Source organism: Triticum aestivum, chromosome 4D (assembly GCF_018294505.1).
Source record: "Triticum aestivum cultivar Chinese Spring chromosome 4D, IWGSC CS RefSeq v2.1, whole genome shotgun sequence".
Classification (NCBI taxonomy): Eukaryota; Viridiplantae; Streptophyta; class Magnoliopsida; order Poales; family Poaceae; genus Triticum; species Triticum aestivum.
The window spans coordinates 468,659,513-468,674,385 of NC_057805.1; the positions used below are offsets into that span (position 1 = coordinate 468,659,513).

Genomic DNA, 14,873 nt, shown 5'->3' on the forward strand with positions numbered 1-14,873 from the left:
AGCAAGACATATGACAAGAAACAATATGGCTATCACAAAGTAAAGTGCATAAGTAAAGGGCTCGGGTAAGAGATAACCGAGGCACGCGGAGACGATGATGTATCCCAAAGTTCACACCCTTGCGGATGCTAATCTCCGTTTGGAGCGGTGTGGAGGCACAATGCTCCCCAAGAAGCCACTAGGGCCACCGTAATCTCCTCACGCCCTCGCACAATGCAAGATGCCGTGATTCCACTAAGGGACCCTTGAGGGCGGTCACTGAACCCGTACAAATGGCAACCCTTGGGGGCGGTCACCGAACCCGTACACTTTGGCAACCCTTGGGGGCGGTCACCGGTACCCGTCAAATTGCTCGGGGCGATCTCCACAACCTAATTGGAGACCCCGACGCTTGCCCGGAGCTTTACACCACAATGATTAAGCTCTGAACACCACCAACCGTCTAGGGCGCCCAAGCACCCAAGAGGAACAAGCTCAAGGGTACCAAGCACCCAAGAGTAATAAGCTTCTCAACTTGTAACTTCCACGTATCACGTGGAGAACTCAAACCGATGCACCAAATGCAATGGCAAGGGCACACGGAGTGCCCAAGTCCTCCTCTCCCAAATCCCACCAAAGCAACTAATGCTAGGGAGGAAAATGAGAGGAAGAACAAGAAGGAGAACACCAAGAACTCCAAGATCTAGATCCAAGGGGTTCCCCTCACATAGAGGAGAAAGTGATAGGTGGAAATGTGGATCTAGATCTCCTCTCTCTTTTCCCTCAAAAACTAGCAAGAATCCATGAAGGGATTGAGAGTTAGCAAGCTCGAAGAAGGTCAACAATGGGGGAAGAACACGAGCTCAAGAGATAAGGTTCATTGGGGAAGAAGACCCCCTTTTATAGGTGGGGAAAAATCCAACCGTTATGCTCACACCCCGCACCGAGCGGTACTACCGCTCCAAAGAGCGGTACTACCGCTAGGGCGGCAGTAGCCCTTTGAAAAACAACGACGAGGAGGCAAAAGGCCAGAAGAACCGTCGGAGCGGTACTACCGCTTGTCCTCACGGTACTACCGCTAGGTGTAGCGGTACTATCGCTAGGGGTAGCTGTACTACTGCTTGCGAGCGGTACTACCGCTAGGGGTAGCGGTACTACTGCTTGCGAGCGGTACTAAAAAATACATCCGTGCCTACTTCCGATGGACTTGGGACGAGTTTTTGGTCCGGAGCGGTACTACCACTGTAGTAGCCGCGGTAGTACCGCTCTGGAGCGGTAGTAAAAAATTACATCCGCTCCTGTCCGTGGTAGTACCGCTGCAGCCTTTTTAGAACACCAAAACTGCCACAACTTCTGCAAACAGACTCCGAATTCAACGAAACCAAGTTTGTTGGAAAGCTAGAGACAAGGGTTAACACAATCTTGATAGAAATAACAATAATAGCGAATTAGAAAAGGCCCAAAAGAAAATGGTGAGAACCCTTCCTCGAAAAAGACCGGTAAAACCTCCAACACCGAAAACGCAATAAAAGAAGCATGTGAACTCCATTTTCGATAAACTTGAGGTTGTCAAGAAGATGACCATAATCTCTAAGACACACAAAGAGAACCAAACAAGAACCAAGAAAGATGATGCAAGGATGCAATGGTTTGAGCTCTCTGCGAACGATACGATCAAGCTACTCATCAAGAGCCCCCCTTGATAGTACGACAATCGATCCTATAACCCGGTCACCCAACTACCACCATGAGACCGGTAAAACAAAAAACCTATCAAGGGTAAACATTTTCCTTGCACAAAGTCCACTTGAGCTAGATGTAGACGATCTTGACTTCCTCAAGTTGGACCACCTTTCTTGATTGCGTTGGCTCGGTGAAGACTAGTAGATTGCTCCCCCATACTCCACTATGGGTGAGCCACTCTTCGGCACATCTGCACAAGTCCAGTGTCACCACAATGGACGGCAAGCTTCAAGCACTTGATCTCTTCGTGATGCATCACTTGAACGTGCACACCGTAACCTAACCCCACAAAGAACTCTCACGAAGACCATGGGTTAGTACACAAAGCGTAATTGACAATGCTTACCATACCATGGGATCACTTGATCCCTCTCGGTACATCTTCTACGCTTTGTGAGTTGATCAACTTGATTCACTCTTGACTTAGTCTTGATCAACCTTGAACCTTTCCAACTCTCTTCATTTGGATGATGCCTTGAAGGTAAGCATGAATGATCACACAATCTTCTTCTTCAAGACATGCTTGCAATAAGCTCAACACTCACATGACCAATCTTTGGATAATTCCTTAATAGCACCTTGGTCAACTCATAAACTCCTTGAAACCAACACATGGACTTCAAGAAATGCCTATGGACAAATCCTTCAAACATAACTCAATGCAACCATTAGTCCATACAGAATGTCATCAATTATCAAAACCACACATGGGGGCACCGCTGAAGGAAATATGCCCTAGAGGCAATAATAAAGTTATTATTTATTTCCTTATATCATGATAAATGTTTATTATTCATGCTAGAATTGTATTAACCGGAAACATAATACATGTGTGAATACATAGACAAACAGAGTGTCACTAGTATGCCTCTACTTGACTAGCTCGTTAATCAAAGATGGTTATGTTTCCTAGCCATAGACATAAGTTGTCATTTGATTAACGAGATCACCTCATTAGGAGAATGACGTGATTGAGTTGACCCATTCCGTTAGCTTAGCACTCAATCGTTTAGTATGTTGTTATTGCTTTCTTCATGACTTATACATGTTCCTATGACTATGAGATTATGCAACTCCCGTTTACCGGAGGAACACTTTGTGTGCTACCAAACGTCACAACGTAAATGGGTGATTATAAAGGTGCTCTACAGGTGTCTCCAAAGGTACTTGTTGGGTTGGCGTATTTCGATATTAGGATTTGTCACTCCGATTGTCGGAGAGGTATCTCTGGGCCCACTCGGTAATGCACATCACTATAAGCCTTGCAAGCATTGTGACTAATGAGTTAGTTGCGGGATGATGTGTTACGGAACGAGTAAAGAGACTTGCCGATAACGAGATTGAACTAGGTATCGAGATACCGACGATCGAATCTCGGGCAAGTAACATACCGATGACAAAGGGAACAACGTATGTTGTTATGCGGTCTGACCGATAAAGATCTTCGTAGAATATGTGGGAGCCAATATGGGCATCCAGGTCCCGCTATTGGTTATTGACCGGAGACGTGTCTCGGTCATGTCTACATAGTTCTCGAACCCGTAGGGTCCGCACGCTTCAAGTTACGATGACAGTTTTATTATGAGTTTATGTATGTTGATGTACCGAAGGAGTTCGGAGTCCCGGATGAGATCGGGGACATGACGAGGAGTCTCGAAATGGTCGAGACGTAAAGATCGATATATTGGACGACTATATTCGGACTTCGGAAAGGTTCCGAGTGATTCGGGTATTTTTCGGAGTACCGGAGAGTTACGGGAATACGTATTGGGCCTTATTGGGCCATACGGGAAAGAAGGAAAAGGGCCTCAAGGGTGGCCGCACCCCTCCCCTTGGTCTGGTCCGAATTGGACTAGGGAAGGGGGGCGCCCCCTTCCTTCCTTCTCTTTTTCCCTTCTTCTTTTCCTATTCCATATGGGAGGTGGAATACTCCACACTTGGTGCGCCCCCTCCTAGGGCCGGCCTCCTCCTCCCTTGCTCCTTTATATACGGGGGCAGGGGGCACCCCATGGACACACTTGATATACGATATTTTAGCCGTGTGCAGTGCCCCCTCCACCAGATTACACCTCGGTAATACCGTCGCGGAGCTTAGGCGAAGCCATGCGTCGGTGGAACATCATCATCGTCACCACGCCGTCGTGCTGACGAAACTCTCCCTCAACACTCGGCTGGATCGGAGTTCGAGGGACGTCATCGAGCTGAACGTGTGTAGAACTCGGAGGTGCCGTACGTTCGGTACTTGATCGGTCGGATCGTGAAGACGTACGACTACATCAACCGCGTTGTGATAACGCTTCCGCTGTCAGTCTACGAGGGTACGTGGACAACACTCTACCCTCTCGTTGCTATGCATCACCATGATCTTGCGTGTGCGTAGGAAATTTTTTGAAATTACTACGTTCCCCAACAGTGGCATCCAAACCTGGTTTTATGCGTTGATGCTATGCACGAGTAGAACACAAGTGAGTTGTGGGCGATATAAGTCATACTGCTTACCAGCATGTCATACTTTGGTTCAGCGGTATTGGGGGATGAAGCGGCCCGGACCGACATTACGCGTACGCTTACGCGAGACTGGTTTCACCGTTCGGAGCACTCGTTGCTTAAAGGTGACTGGCGGGTGCCTGTCTCTCTCACTTTAGTTGAACCGAGTGTGGCTACGCCCGGTCCTTGCGAAGGTTAAAACAGCACCAACTTGACAAACTATCGTTGTGGTTTTGATGCGTAGGTAAAAACGGTTCTTGCTAAGCCCGTAGCAGCCACGTAAAATATGCAACAACAAAGTAGAGGACGTCTAACTTGTTTTTGCAGGGCATGTTGTGATGTGATATGGTCAAGACATGATGTGATATAATGTGTTGTATGAGATGATCATGTTTTGTAACCGAGTTATCGGCAACTGGCAGGAGCCATATGGTTGTCGCTTTATTGTATGAGATGCAATCGCCATGTAATAGTTTTACTTTATCACTAAGCGGTAGCGATAGTCGTAAAAGCAATAAGTTGGCGAGACGACAACGATGCTACGATGGAGATCAAGGTGTCGCGCCGGTGACGATGGTGATCATGACGGTGCTTCGGAGATGGAGATCACAAGCACGGTGCCTCGGAGATGGAGATCACAAGCACAAGATGATGATGGCCATATCATATCACTTATATTGATTGCATGTGATGTTAATCCTTTATGCATCTTATCTTGCTTTGTTTGACGGTAGCATTATAAGATGATCCTTCACTAAATTATCAAAGTATAAGTGTTCTCCCTGAGTATGCACCGTTGCAAAAGTTCTTCATGCTGAGACACCACGTGATGATCGGGTGTGATAGGCTCTACGTTCAAATACAACGGGTGCAAAACAGTTGCACACGCGGAATACTCAGGTTAAACTTGACGAGCCTAGCATATAACAGATATGGCCTCGGAACACGGAGACCGAAAGGTCGAGCGTGAATCATATAGTAGATATGATCAACATAGTGATGTTCACCATTGAAACTACTCCATCTCACGTGATGATCGGACATGGTTTAGTTGATATGGATCACGTGATCACTTAGAGGATTAGAGGGATGTCTATCTAAGTGGGAGTTCTTAAGTAATATGATTAATTGAACTTAAATTTATCATGAACTTAGTCCTGATAGTATTTTGCAAATTATGTTGTAGATCAATAGCTCGCGTTGTTGCTTCCCTATGTTTATTTTTGATATGTTCCTAGAGAAAAATTATGTTGAAAGATGTTAGTAGCAAAGATGCGGATTGGATCCGTGATCTGAGGATTATCCTCATTGCTGCACAGAAAAATTATGTCCTTGATGCACCGCTAGGTGACAGACCTATTGCAGGAGCAGATGCAGACGTTATGAACGTTTGGCTAGCTCAATATGATGACTACTTGATAGTTTAGTGCACCATGCTTAACGGCTAGAATCGGGACTTCAAAGACGTTTTGAACGTCATGGACCATATGAGATGTTCCAGGAGTTGAAGTTAATATTTCAAGCAAATACCCGAGTTGAGAGATATGAAGTCTCCAACAAGTTCTATAGCTAAAAGATGGAGGAGAATCGCTCAACTAGTGAGCATGTGCTCAGATTGTCTGGGTAGTACAATCGCTTGAATCAAGTGGGAGTTAATCTTCCAGATAAAATAGTGATTGACAGAATTCTCTAGTCACCATCACCAAGTTAGTAGAACTTCGTGATGAACTATAATATGCAAGGGATGACGAAAGTAATTCCCGAGCTCTTCGTGATGTTGAAATCGACGAAGGTAGAAATCAAGAAAAACATCAAGTGTTGATGGTTGATGAGACCACTAGTTTCAAGAAAAGGGCAAAGGGAAGAAGGGGAACTTCAAAAAGAACGGCAAGCAAGTTGCTACTCAAGTGAAGAAGCCCAAGTCTGTACCTAAGCCTGAGACTAAGTGCTTCTACTGCAAAGGGACTGGTCACTGGAAGCGGAACTACCCCAACTATTTGGTGGATAAGAAGGATGGCAAAGTGAACAAAGGTATATTTGATATACAGATTATTGATGTGTACTTTACTAGTGTTTATAGCAACCCCTCGGTAATTGATACTGGTTCAGTTGCTAAGAGTAGTAACTCGAAATGGGAGTTGCAGAATAAACAGAGACTAGTAAAAGTGAACAAAGGTATATTTGATATACAGATTATTGATGTGTACTTTACTAGTGTTTATAGCAACCCCTCGGTAATTGATACTGGTTCAGTTGCTAAAGAGTAGTAACTCGAAAACGGGAGTTGCAGAATAAACAGAGACTAGTAAAAGGCGAGGTGACGATGTGTGTTGGAAGTAGTTCCAAGATTGATATGATCATCATCGCACACTCCCTGTACTTTCGGGATTAGTGTTGAAACTAAATAAGTGTTATTTGGTGTTTGCGTTGAGCATGAATATGATTTGATCATGTTTATTGCAATACGGTTATTCATTTAAGTTAGAGAACAATTGTTGTTCTGTTTACATGAATAAAACCTTTATGGTCGTACACACCAACGAAAATGGTTTGTTGGATCTCGATCGTAGTGATACACATAATCATAATAATGAAGCCAAAAGATGCAAAGTTAATAATGATAGTGCAACTTATTTGTGGCACTGCCGTTTAGGTCATATTGGTGTAAAGCGCATGAAGAAACTCCATACTGATGGAATTTTGGAATCACTTGATTATGAATCACTTGATGCTTGCGAACCGTGCCTCATGGGCAAGATGACTAAAACGTTGTTCTCCGGAACTATGGAGAGAGCAACAGATTTGTTGGAAATCATACATACAGATGTATGTGGTCCGATGAATATTGAGGCTCGTAGCAGGTATCATTATTTTCTGACCTTCACAGATGATTTGAGCAGATATGGGTATATCTACTTGATGAAACATAAGTCTGAAACATTTGAAAAGTTCAAAGAATTTCAGAGTGAAGTGAAAAATCATCATGACAAGAAAATAAAGTTTCTATGATCTGATCGTAGAGAAGAGTATTTGAGTTACGAGTTTGGCCTTCAGTTAAAACAATGTGAAATAGTTTCACTACTCACGCCACCTGGAACACCACGGTGTAATGGTGTGTCCGAACGTCGTAATCGTACTTTATTAGATATGGTGCGATATATGATGTATCTTACCGATCTACCACTATCGTTTTGGGGTTATGCATTAGAGACAGCTGCATTCACGTTAAATAGGGCACCATCAAAATCCGTTGAGACGACGCCTTATGAACTGTGGTTTGGCAAGAAACCAAAGTTGTCGTTTCTTAAAGTTTGGGTTTGCGATGCTTATGTGAAAAAGTTTCATCCTGATAAGCTCAAACCCAAATCGGAGAAATGTGTCTTCATAGGATACCCAAAGGAGACAGTTGGGTACACCTTCTATCACAGATCCGAAGGCAAGACATTCGTTGCTTAGTATGGATCCTTTCTAGAGAAGGAGTTTCTCTCGAAAGAAGTGAGTGGGAGGAAAGTAGAACTTGATGAGGTAACTGTACCTGCTCCCTTATTGGAAAGTAGTTCATCACAGAAATCTGTTCCTGTGACTCCTACACCAATTAGTGAGGAAGTTAATGATGATGATCATGGAACTTCAGATCAAGTTATTACTGAACCTCGTAGGTCAACCAGAGTAAGATCCGCACCAGAGTGGTACGGTAATCCTGTTCTGGAGGTTATGTTACTAGACCATGACGAACCTACGAACTATGAAGAAGCGATGGTGAGCCCAGATTCCACGAAATGGCTTGAGGCCATGAAATCTGAGATAAGATCCATATATGAGAACAAAGTATGGACTTTGATTGACTTGCCCAATGATCGGCGAGCCATTGAGATTAAATGGATCTTCAAGAGGAAGACGGACGCTGATAGTAGTGTCACTATCTGCAAAGCTAGAATTGTCGCAAAAGATTTTCGACAAGTTCAAGATGTTGACTACGATGAGAGTTTCTCACTCGTATCTATGCTTAAGTCTGTCCGAATCATGTTAGCAATTGCTGCATTTTATGAAATATGGCAAAGGGATAAACAAAACTGCATTCCTTAATGGATTTATTAAAGAAGAGTTGTATATGATGCAACCAGAAGGTTTTGTCAATCCTAAAGGTGCTAACAAAATATGCAAGCTCCAGCGATCCATCAATGGACTGGTGCAAGCATCTCGGAGTTGGAATATACGCTTTGATAAGTTGATCAAAGCATATAGTTGTATACAGACTTGCGGTGAAGCCTGTATTTACAAGAAAGTGAGTGGGAGCACTACAACATTTCTGATAAGTATATGTAAGTGACATATTGTTGATCGGAAATAATGTAGAATTATTCTACAAAGCATAAAGGAGTTTTTCAAAGAAAGACCTCGGTGAAGCTGCTTACATATTGAGCATCAAGATCTATAGAGATAGATCAAGACGCTTGATAAGTTTTTTCAATGAGTACATACCTTAACAAGATTTTGAAGTGGTTCAAAATGGAACAGTCAAAGAAAGAGTTTCTTGCATGTGTTACAAGGTGTGAAATTGAGTTAGACTCAAAACCCGACCACGACAGAAGATAGAAAAAGAATGAAAGTCATTCCCTATGCTTCGGCCATAGGTTCTATAAAGTATGCCATGATGTGTACCAGAACTATTGTATACCCTACACTGATTTTGGCAAGGGAGTACAATAGTGATCTAGGAGTAGATCACTGGACAGCGGTCAAAATTATCCTTACTGGAATAAGGATATGTTTCTCGATTATGGAAGTGACAAAAGGCTCATCGTAAAAGGTTACGTCGATGCAAGTTTTGACACTAATCTAGATGACTCTAAGTCTCGGTCTAGATACATATTGAAAGTGGGAGCAATTAGCTAGAGTAGCTCCATGCAGAGCATTGTAGACATAGAAATTTGCAAAATACTTACGGATCTGAATATGACAGACCCGTTGACTAAAATTATCTCACAAGCAAAACATGATCACACCTTAGTACTCTTTGGGTGTTAATCACATAGCGATGTGAACTAGATTACTGACTCTAGTAAACCCTTTGGGTGATGGTCACATGACGATGTGAACCATGGGTGTTAATGACATGGTGATGTGAACTATTCATGTTAAATCACATGGCGATGTGAACTAGATTATTGACTCTAGTGCAAGTGGGAGACTGAAGGAAATATGCCCTAGAGGCAATAATAAAGTTATTATTTATTTCCTTATATCATGATTAATGTTTATTATTCATGCTAGAATTGTATTAACCGGAAACATAATACATGTGTGAATACATAGACAAACAGAGTGTCACTAGTATTCCTCTACTTGACTAGCTCGTTAATCAAAGATGGTTATGTTTCCTAGCCATAGACATAAGTTGTCATTTGATTAACGAGATCACCTCATTAGGAGAATGACGTGATTGACTTGACCCATTCCGTTAGCTTAGCACTCGATCGTTTAGTATGTTGCTATTGCTTTCTTCATGACTTATACATGTTCCTATGACTATGAGATTATGCAACTCCCGTTTACCGGAGGAACACTTTGTGTGCTACCAAACGTCACAACGTAAATGGGTGATTATAAAGGTGCTCTACAGGTGTCTCCAAAGGTACTTGTTGGGTTGGCGTATTTCGAGATTAGGATTTGTCACTCCGATTGTCGGAGAGGTATCTCTGGGCCCACTCGGTAATGCACATCACTATAAGCCTTGCAAGCATTGTGACTAATGAGTTAGTTGCGGGATGATGTGTTACGGAACGAGTAAAGAGACTTGCCGATAACGAGATTGAACTAGGTATCGAGATACCGACGATCGAATCTCGGGCAAGTAACATACCGATGACAAAGGGAACAACGTATGTTGTTATGCGGTCTGACCGATAAAGATCTTCGTAGAATATGTGGGAGCCAATATGGGCATCCAGGTCCCGCTATTGGTTATTGACCGGAGACGTGTCTCGGTCATGTCTACATAGTTCTCGAACCCGTAGGGTCCACACGCTTCAAGTTACGATGACAGTTTTATTATGAGTTTATGTATGTTGGTGTACCGAAGGAGTTCGGAGTCCCGGATGAGATCGGGTACATGACGAGGAGTCTCGAAATGGTCGAGACGTAAAGATCGATATATTGGACGACTATATTCGGACTTCGGAAAGGTTCCGAGTGATTCGGGTATTTTTCGGAGTACCGGAGAGTTACGGGAATACGTATTGGGCCTTATTGGGCCATACGGGAAAGAAGGAAAAGGGCCTCAAGGGTGGCCGCACCCCTCCCCTTGGTCTGGTCCGAATTGGACTAGGGAAGGGGGGCGCCCCCTTCCTTCCTTCTCTTTTTCCCTTCCTCTTTTTCTATTCCATATGGGAGGTGGAATCCTACTAGGACTAGGGAGTCCTAGTAGGACTCCACACTTGGTGCGCCCCCTCCTAGGGCCGGCCTCCTCCTCCCTTGCTCCTTTATATACAGGGGCAGGGAGCACCCCATGGACACACTTGATATACGATATTTTAGCCGTGTGCGGTGCCCCCCCTCCACCAGATTACACCTCGATAATACCGTCGCGGAGCTTAGGCAAAGCCCTGCGTCGGTGGAACATCATCATCGTCACCACGCCGTCGTGCTGACGAAACTCTCCCTCAACACTCGGCTGGATCGGAGTTCGAGGGACGTCATCGAGCTGAACGTGTGTAGAACTCGGAGGTGCCGTACGTTCGGTACTTGATCGGTCGGATCGTGAAGACGTACGACTACATCAACCGCGTTGTGATAACGCTTCCGCTGTCGGTCTACGAGGGTACGTGGACAACACTCTACCCTCTCGTTGCTATGCATCACCATGATCTTGCGTGTGCGTAGGAAATTTTTTGAAATTACTACGTTCCCCAACAACCGCATGTCCTTTCATCAGGAAAGTTTCTAACTATTGAAATCCTACTAAAAACATTCGAATCAATGAGACCTACATGTTTGTCAAATCCCTCAATGATATCATGTTGGGATGTCACTATCAACAACATGCTAAAGCTCAAAAGGGAACAAAACATCATAATGGTAGAGTTTCAGGATCGTAGTATGTGCTTCGTCCTTTCCTAAGGCTACCCCACCATATGTTTGACTAGAAAAACATGTTTGACAAGGTTTCTGCGTACAAGAGTTGGCCAACTGTAGTTAGTTGGTAAAGATCCATTAGCATGACAAAGGTTGGGAACCATCCAAACAATGATTAATGTTTTGGTCCGAGCTAAAAAATTGGTAAGGTACATATTGGGCACAAACTGAACCAATCCTTGGACAAAAGTCATGATCCAACCTCCTATGGGAGCGCACGAGACAACAAAGGTAAATGAAGGGTTGTAGTATGAGACATGATATAGGTGACATTGGCCAACAAAGACTTTAGTGGGATACTTCTTCTTTTTTTGTTTGTTTGACTCCAACGATTAAAACTCCTTTAAAATTTGACGTCCTTTACTAAATCCCCAAGTTAGTCCAGAATTACTTTGAGAATGAGAAATACTTCAGGGGAAACTTCTTTTTTTGATTTTTTTACTCAAACAACTATACCTTTAAAATAGGACAACCTTTATTGAATCCCAAGTTAGTCGTTATCGTTTCCTATTAAGGAAAAAAATGTGTGAATCAAAGTTTTCTAAGATAAGTGAACGGTACGAGTACCCCATAATTATCATGGGATGTCGGCTAGGCCACGCATAGCTGGTGGTACTAAAGCCCCCACAACAAGAGGCTAAGAGACAAGTTTCCTTATTAATTTAGTGCTTTATTTTTGGAGTAATATTGGCACACATAATAGTGTTATCTTAGGAATGCCATGTATGATGATTGCTGAATTAGAAGAGAAAGAGATGGAAAAAGCGGCTTCCCTTATCTTTGCTAATAGATGATTCCCCAGTAATAAAGACATGACATTTGTATACTTTGTAAGATATGTCTTCCATCAATTACATGGTTTCTAGTTTAACTTTAACGATCCTACAATTTTAGAAGCATGCAAACATTAATTACTCAAGATAAGAGAAAAAGATACTCAATTGTATAACATGTTCGTTTAACTTCTATAGGTGGAGTGGAATGCATAATAAAATATCATCTTACAGCCATTGTAAACATACATGGCCTTAGGAAACAATCATTTTAATTAGTAAGTTAACTTGGTTTTTGGATCAAGTTGACCTGTCCCATATAATGGTACTAGAACTACTAAACTAATATGTATTTCTTTTATCAAGCAATCAAGAAAGAACAAAAGGTGAATCCTACCTCAAAACCATATCCACTCCCGCACACTAGCCACAATGGTTGTTCCCAAACCATGCCACCCTTGCCCATGATTCACCCACGGTTTCCCCCTTCGAATGTGTCCTATAGCTGGTTGCAACACCTCTACAACATATGTCTATCTAATTATTAATGGATTTTTCATCCATGCTATAATTTTTCCTTGTCTAATGATTTAATAGGTCGTTGTGAGGGGATTTCATGTGCCAGGTTCTATCATTTTGGGGCCAAGGATCAAATCCAATCAAGGACTAACCAAGGAATGTTTTTCTCGCTTGTATGAGTGGAGACTGAACTTGAAAACAAGGACAGTTGTAGGCAAATGCTTAACTGGAGAAGAGGTTGCCCTGAAATTCCCAGTAATGAATGACAAATATGTTGGCTTGCCTCACAAGTATGCATATGCACAAGTGGCAAATTCTCCGGCAAATTTGGCAGGTGGTCCAGGAATAGCTATTGCTAAACATACATCAGTACATTACTTAATATATGGAACTTCCATTCGAACTTGAGAAAAAATATAAAATAGCGGTTATTGTCCACACATCAGTCAATTGTCCTAACTTACACAAATACTTGTCACAAAACACATGCTAATTTGGATGCCATTCGGGCACAATGGGTGTAGAACAATAAATGGCTATAGCAGTTGACTACCCAAGGTATCATATTACCCATGATGAGCCATAAATCCAACATGTGGAGACAAATATTAGTTGGCCATGAAATCTTGAATGTAATTCCCACAGTGTTTCTTTGACACTCCATCCATTCTTAAATGTGGCCTCATATATGAGAAACAGAAGGATATGACCCGATTAATTTTAAAATATATTAATACATGAAACAGATGATATTTGTTTCTTTTTACACAACTAAACTATATAGAACAAATACAATAAGTGAATAAGGTAGTCACCCTACACTGATTTGGCCACATTAAACTTTTGTCTCTCTAGTCAAATGCAAATATTGTCTTAGGATCATGGAAGAGAAGTGTTTTGACTCTACCTTTCTGAATCTTCAAAGTGGGCACATAGATGGTATGAGTATATTGTCATGAAAATATTTCATAGCTATATTCCTAGATGAAGAAATCGAAAGGCCAATAATACAACCAAACTAAATCAACTCGGGCCTTGTTTGCTTTAATTAGTTGAAAGACCATCGCTCAATAAAAACTAGAGATAATATGGACCAATAGTGTGGGGTCAATACAACAAATGTCATATATTGGTCACAATGCAATGTTATTTAATCAAAATGTCCATCGCATGCAAACTTTATGCAATATAGTTTAATATTATTCTCAATCATGTAGTACGACCGAAATTCGGAGGTTTTGCAAAATTTTGTCTTCATGAGAAAGAGGATGCAACCACCAAGGTAATTATCATATATACAAACAAGTTATTCATTTTGTCCCATCATTTGAAATTACTATATTCAAATGAAATTAACTTCCAATCCGGAACTCTTAAAGAACAAAGGCAGAGAAGACCGCATAAAGGTTAAGTATCATCACCTTGCCAGAAATCAATTCTGCTCTGGAGCAACTTTTGTGCCAAAGGTCAACGGTACAAACGAAGATGATGGTTGGATAGTTTCGTTTGTGCATGATGAAGGGACAAATAAATCAAAAGTAAGTTTTCAATAGATTCAACATTCTTGTGCTATTCTACTATAATGTCCATGTAGAAATTATTGTTTTATGGAAACTAGCACATTCGATGCTTTCTAATGATAGGCATCCGATCATTTAGCCGTGAGCATAGATCCTAGAGATGTTTCAACAAATGTTGAACCTATTTACTCTATATTTTTGCTTAACACCTTAACGCATACAATTATCACCAAGAGTCAAATACTTTAGAAACAAAAATTGGGACCGAAGGAAACATATTATCAATTTTAAAAAAGATTGAATACTGGCAGGAAAGTGTATGCTGCCTTCATGGCCATAGTAAATATTTAATACTATTCTTCTCATTATGTAGGTGCACATCATCAATGCACAAACATTTGAGTATGAGCCTATTGCTAAGATAGCATTGCCGCAAAGAGTGCCATATGGATTTCATGGAGCATTTGTATCAAAAAGTACATGACAAAGGATATGATTTTCCTATAAGCCATGCATTCACCACTTGATGCATAATATATTCATATATAAATTTTATCATTTATTATGACTGTGACTTTAAGACAACCCTATGGTTTTCATAGAAGACTTGTATCAAAAGCTGCATAACAAAGTGACAATTTCTCCTATAAGCATCTATATCACTGTAAACTCCGAAAGACCCCTCGATAGAGGGTTGCGACTAGCTGGAAGAAATAGA

The 14,873-nt window shown here is 41.9% G+C and overlaps 1 protein-coding gene across 1 annotated transcript in view; it reads left to right on the forward strand.

The window, feature by feature from the left end:
* Nucleotides 1-14,639, forward strand: part of LOC123097083 (carotenoid 9,10(9',10')-cleavage dioxygenase 1-like) — a 41,404-nt gene extending 26,765 nt beyond the window's left edge. Inside the window, exons 9-13 of the mRNA XM_044518849.1 lie at nucleotides 12,714-12,969; nucleotides 13,513-13,527; nucleotides 13,853-13,917; nucleotides 14,015-14,173; nucleotides 14,529-14,639. Coding sequence (XP_044374784.1) covers nucleotides 12,714-12,969; nucleotides 13,513-13,527; nucleotides 13,853-13,917; nucleotides 14,015-14,173; nucleotides 14,529-14,639 — 606 coding nt within the window. The remainder of the gene's footprint in view (nucleotides 1-12,713; nucleotides 12,970-13,512; nucleotides 13,528-13,852; nucleotides 13,918-14,014; nucleotides 14,174-14,528) is intronic.
* Nucleotides 14,640-14,873: the final 234 nt, after the last annotated feature.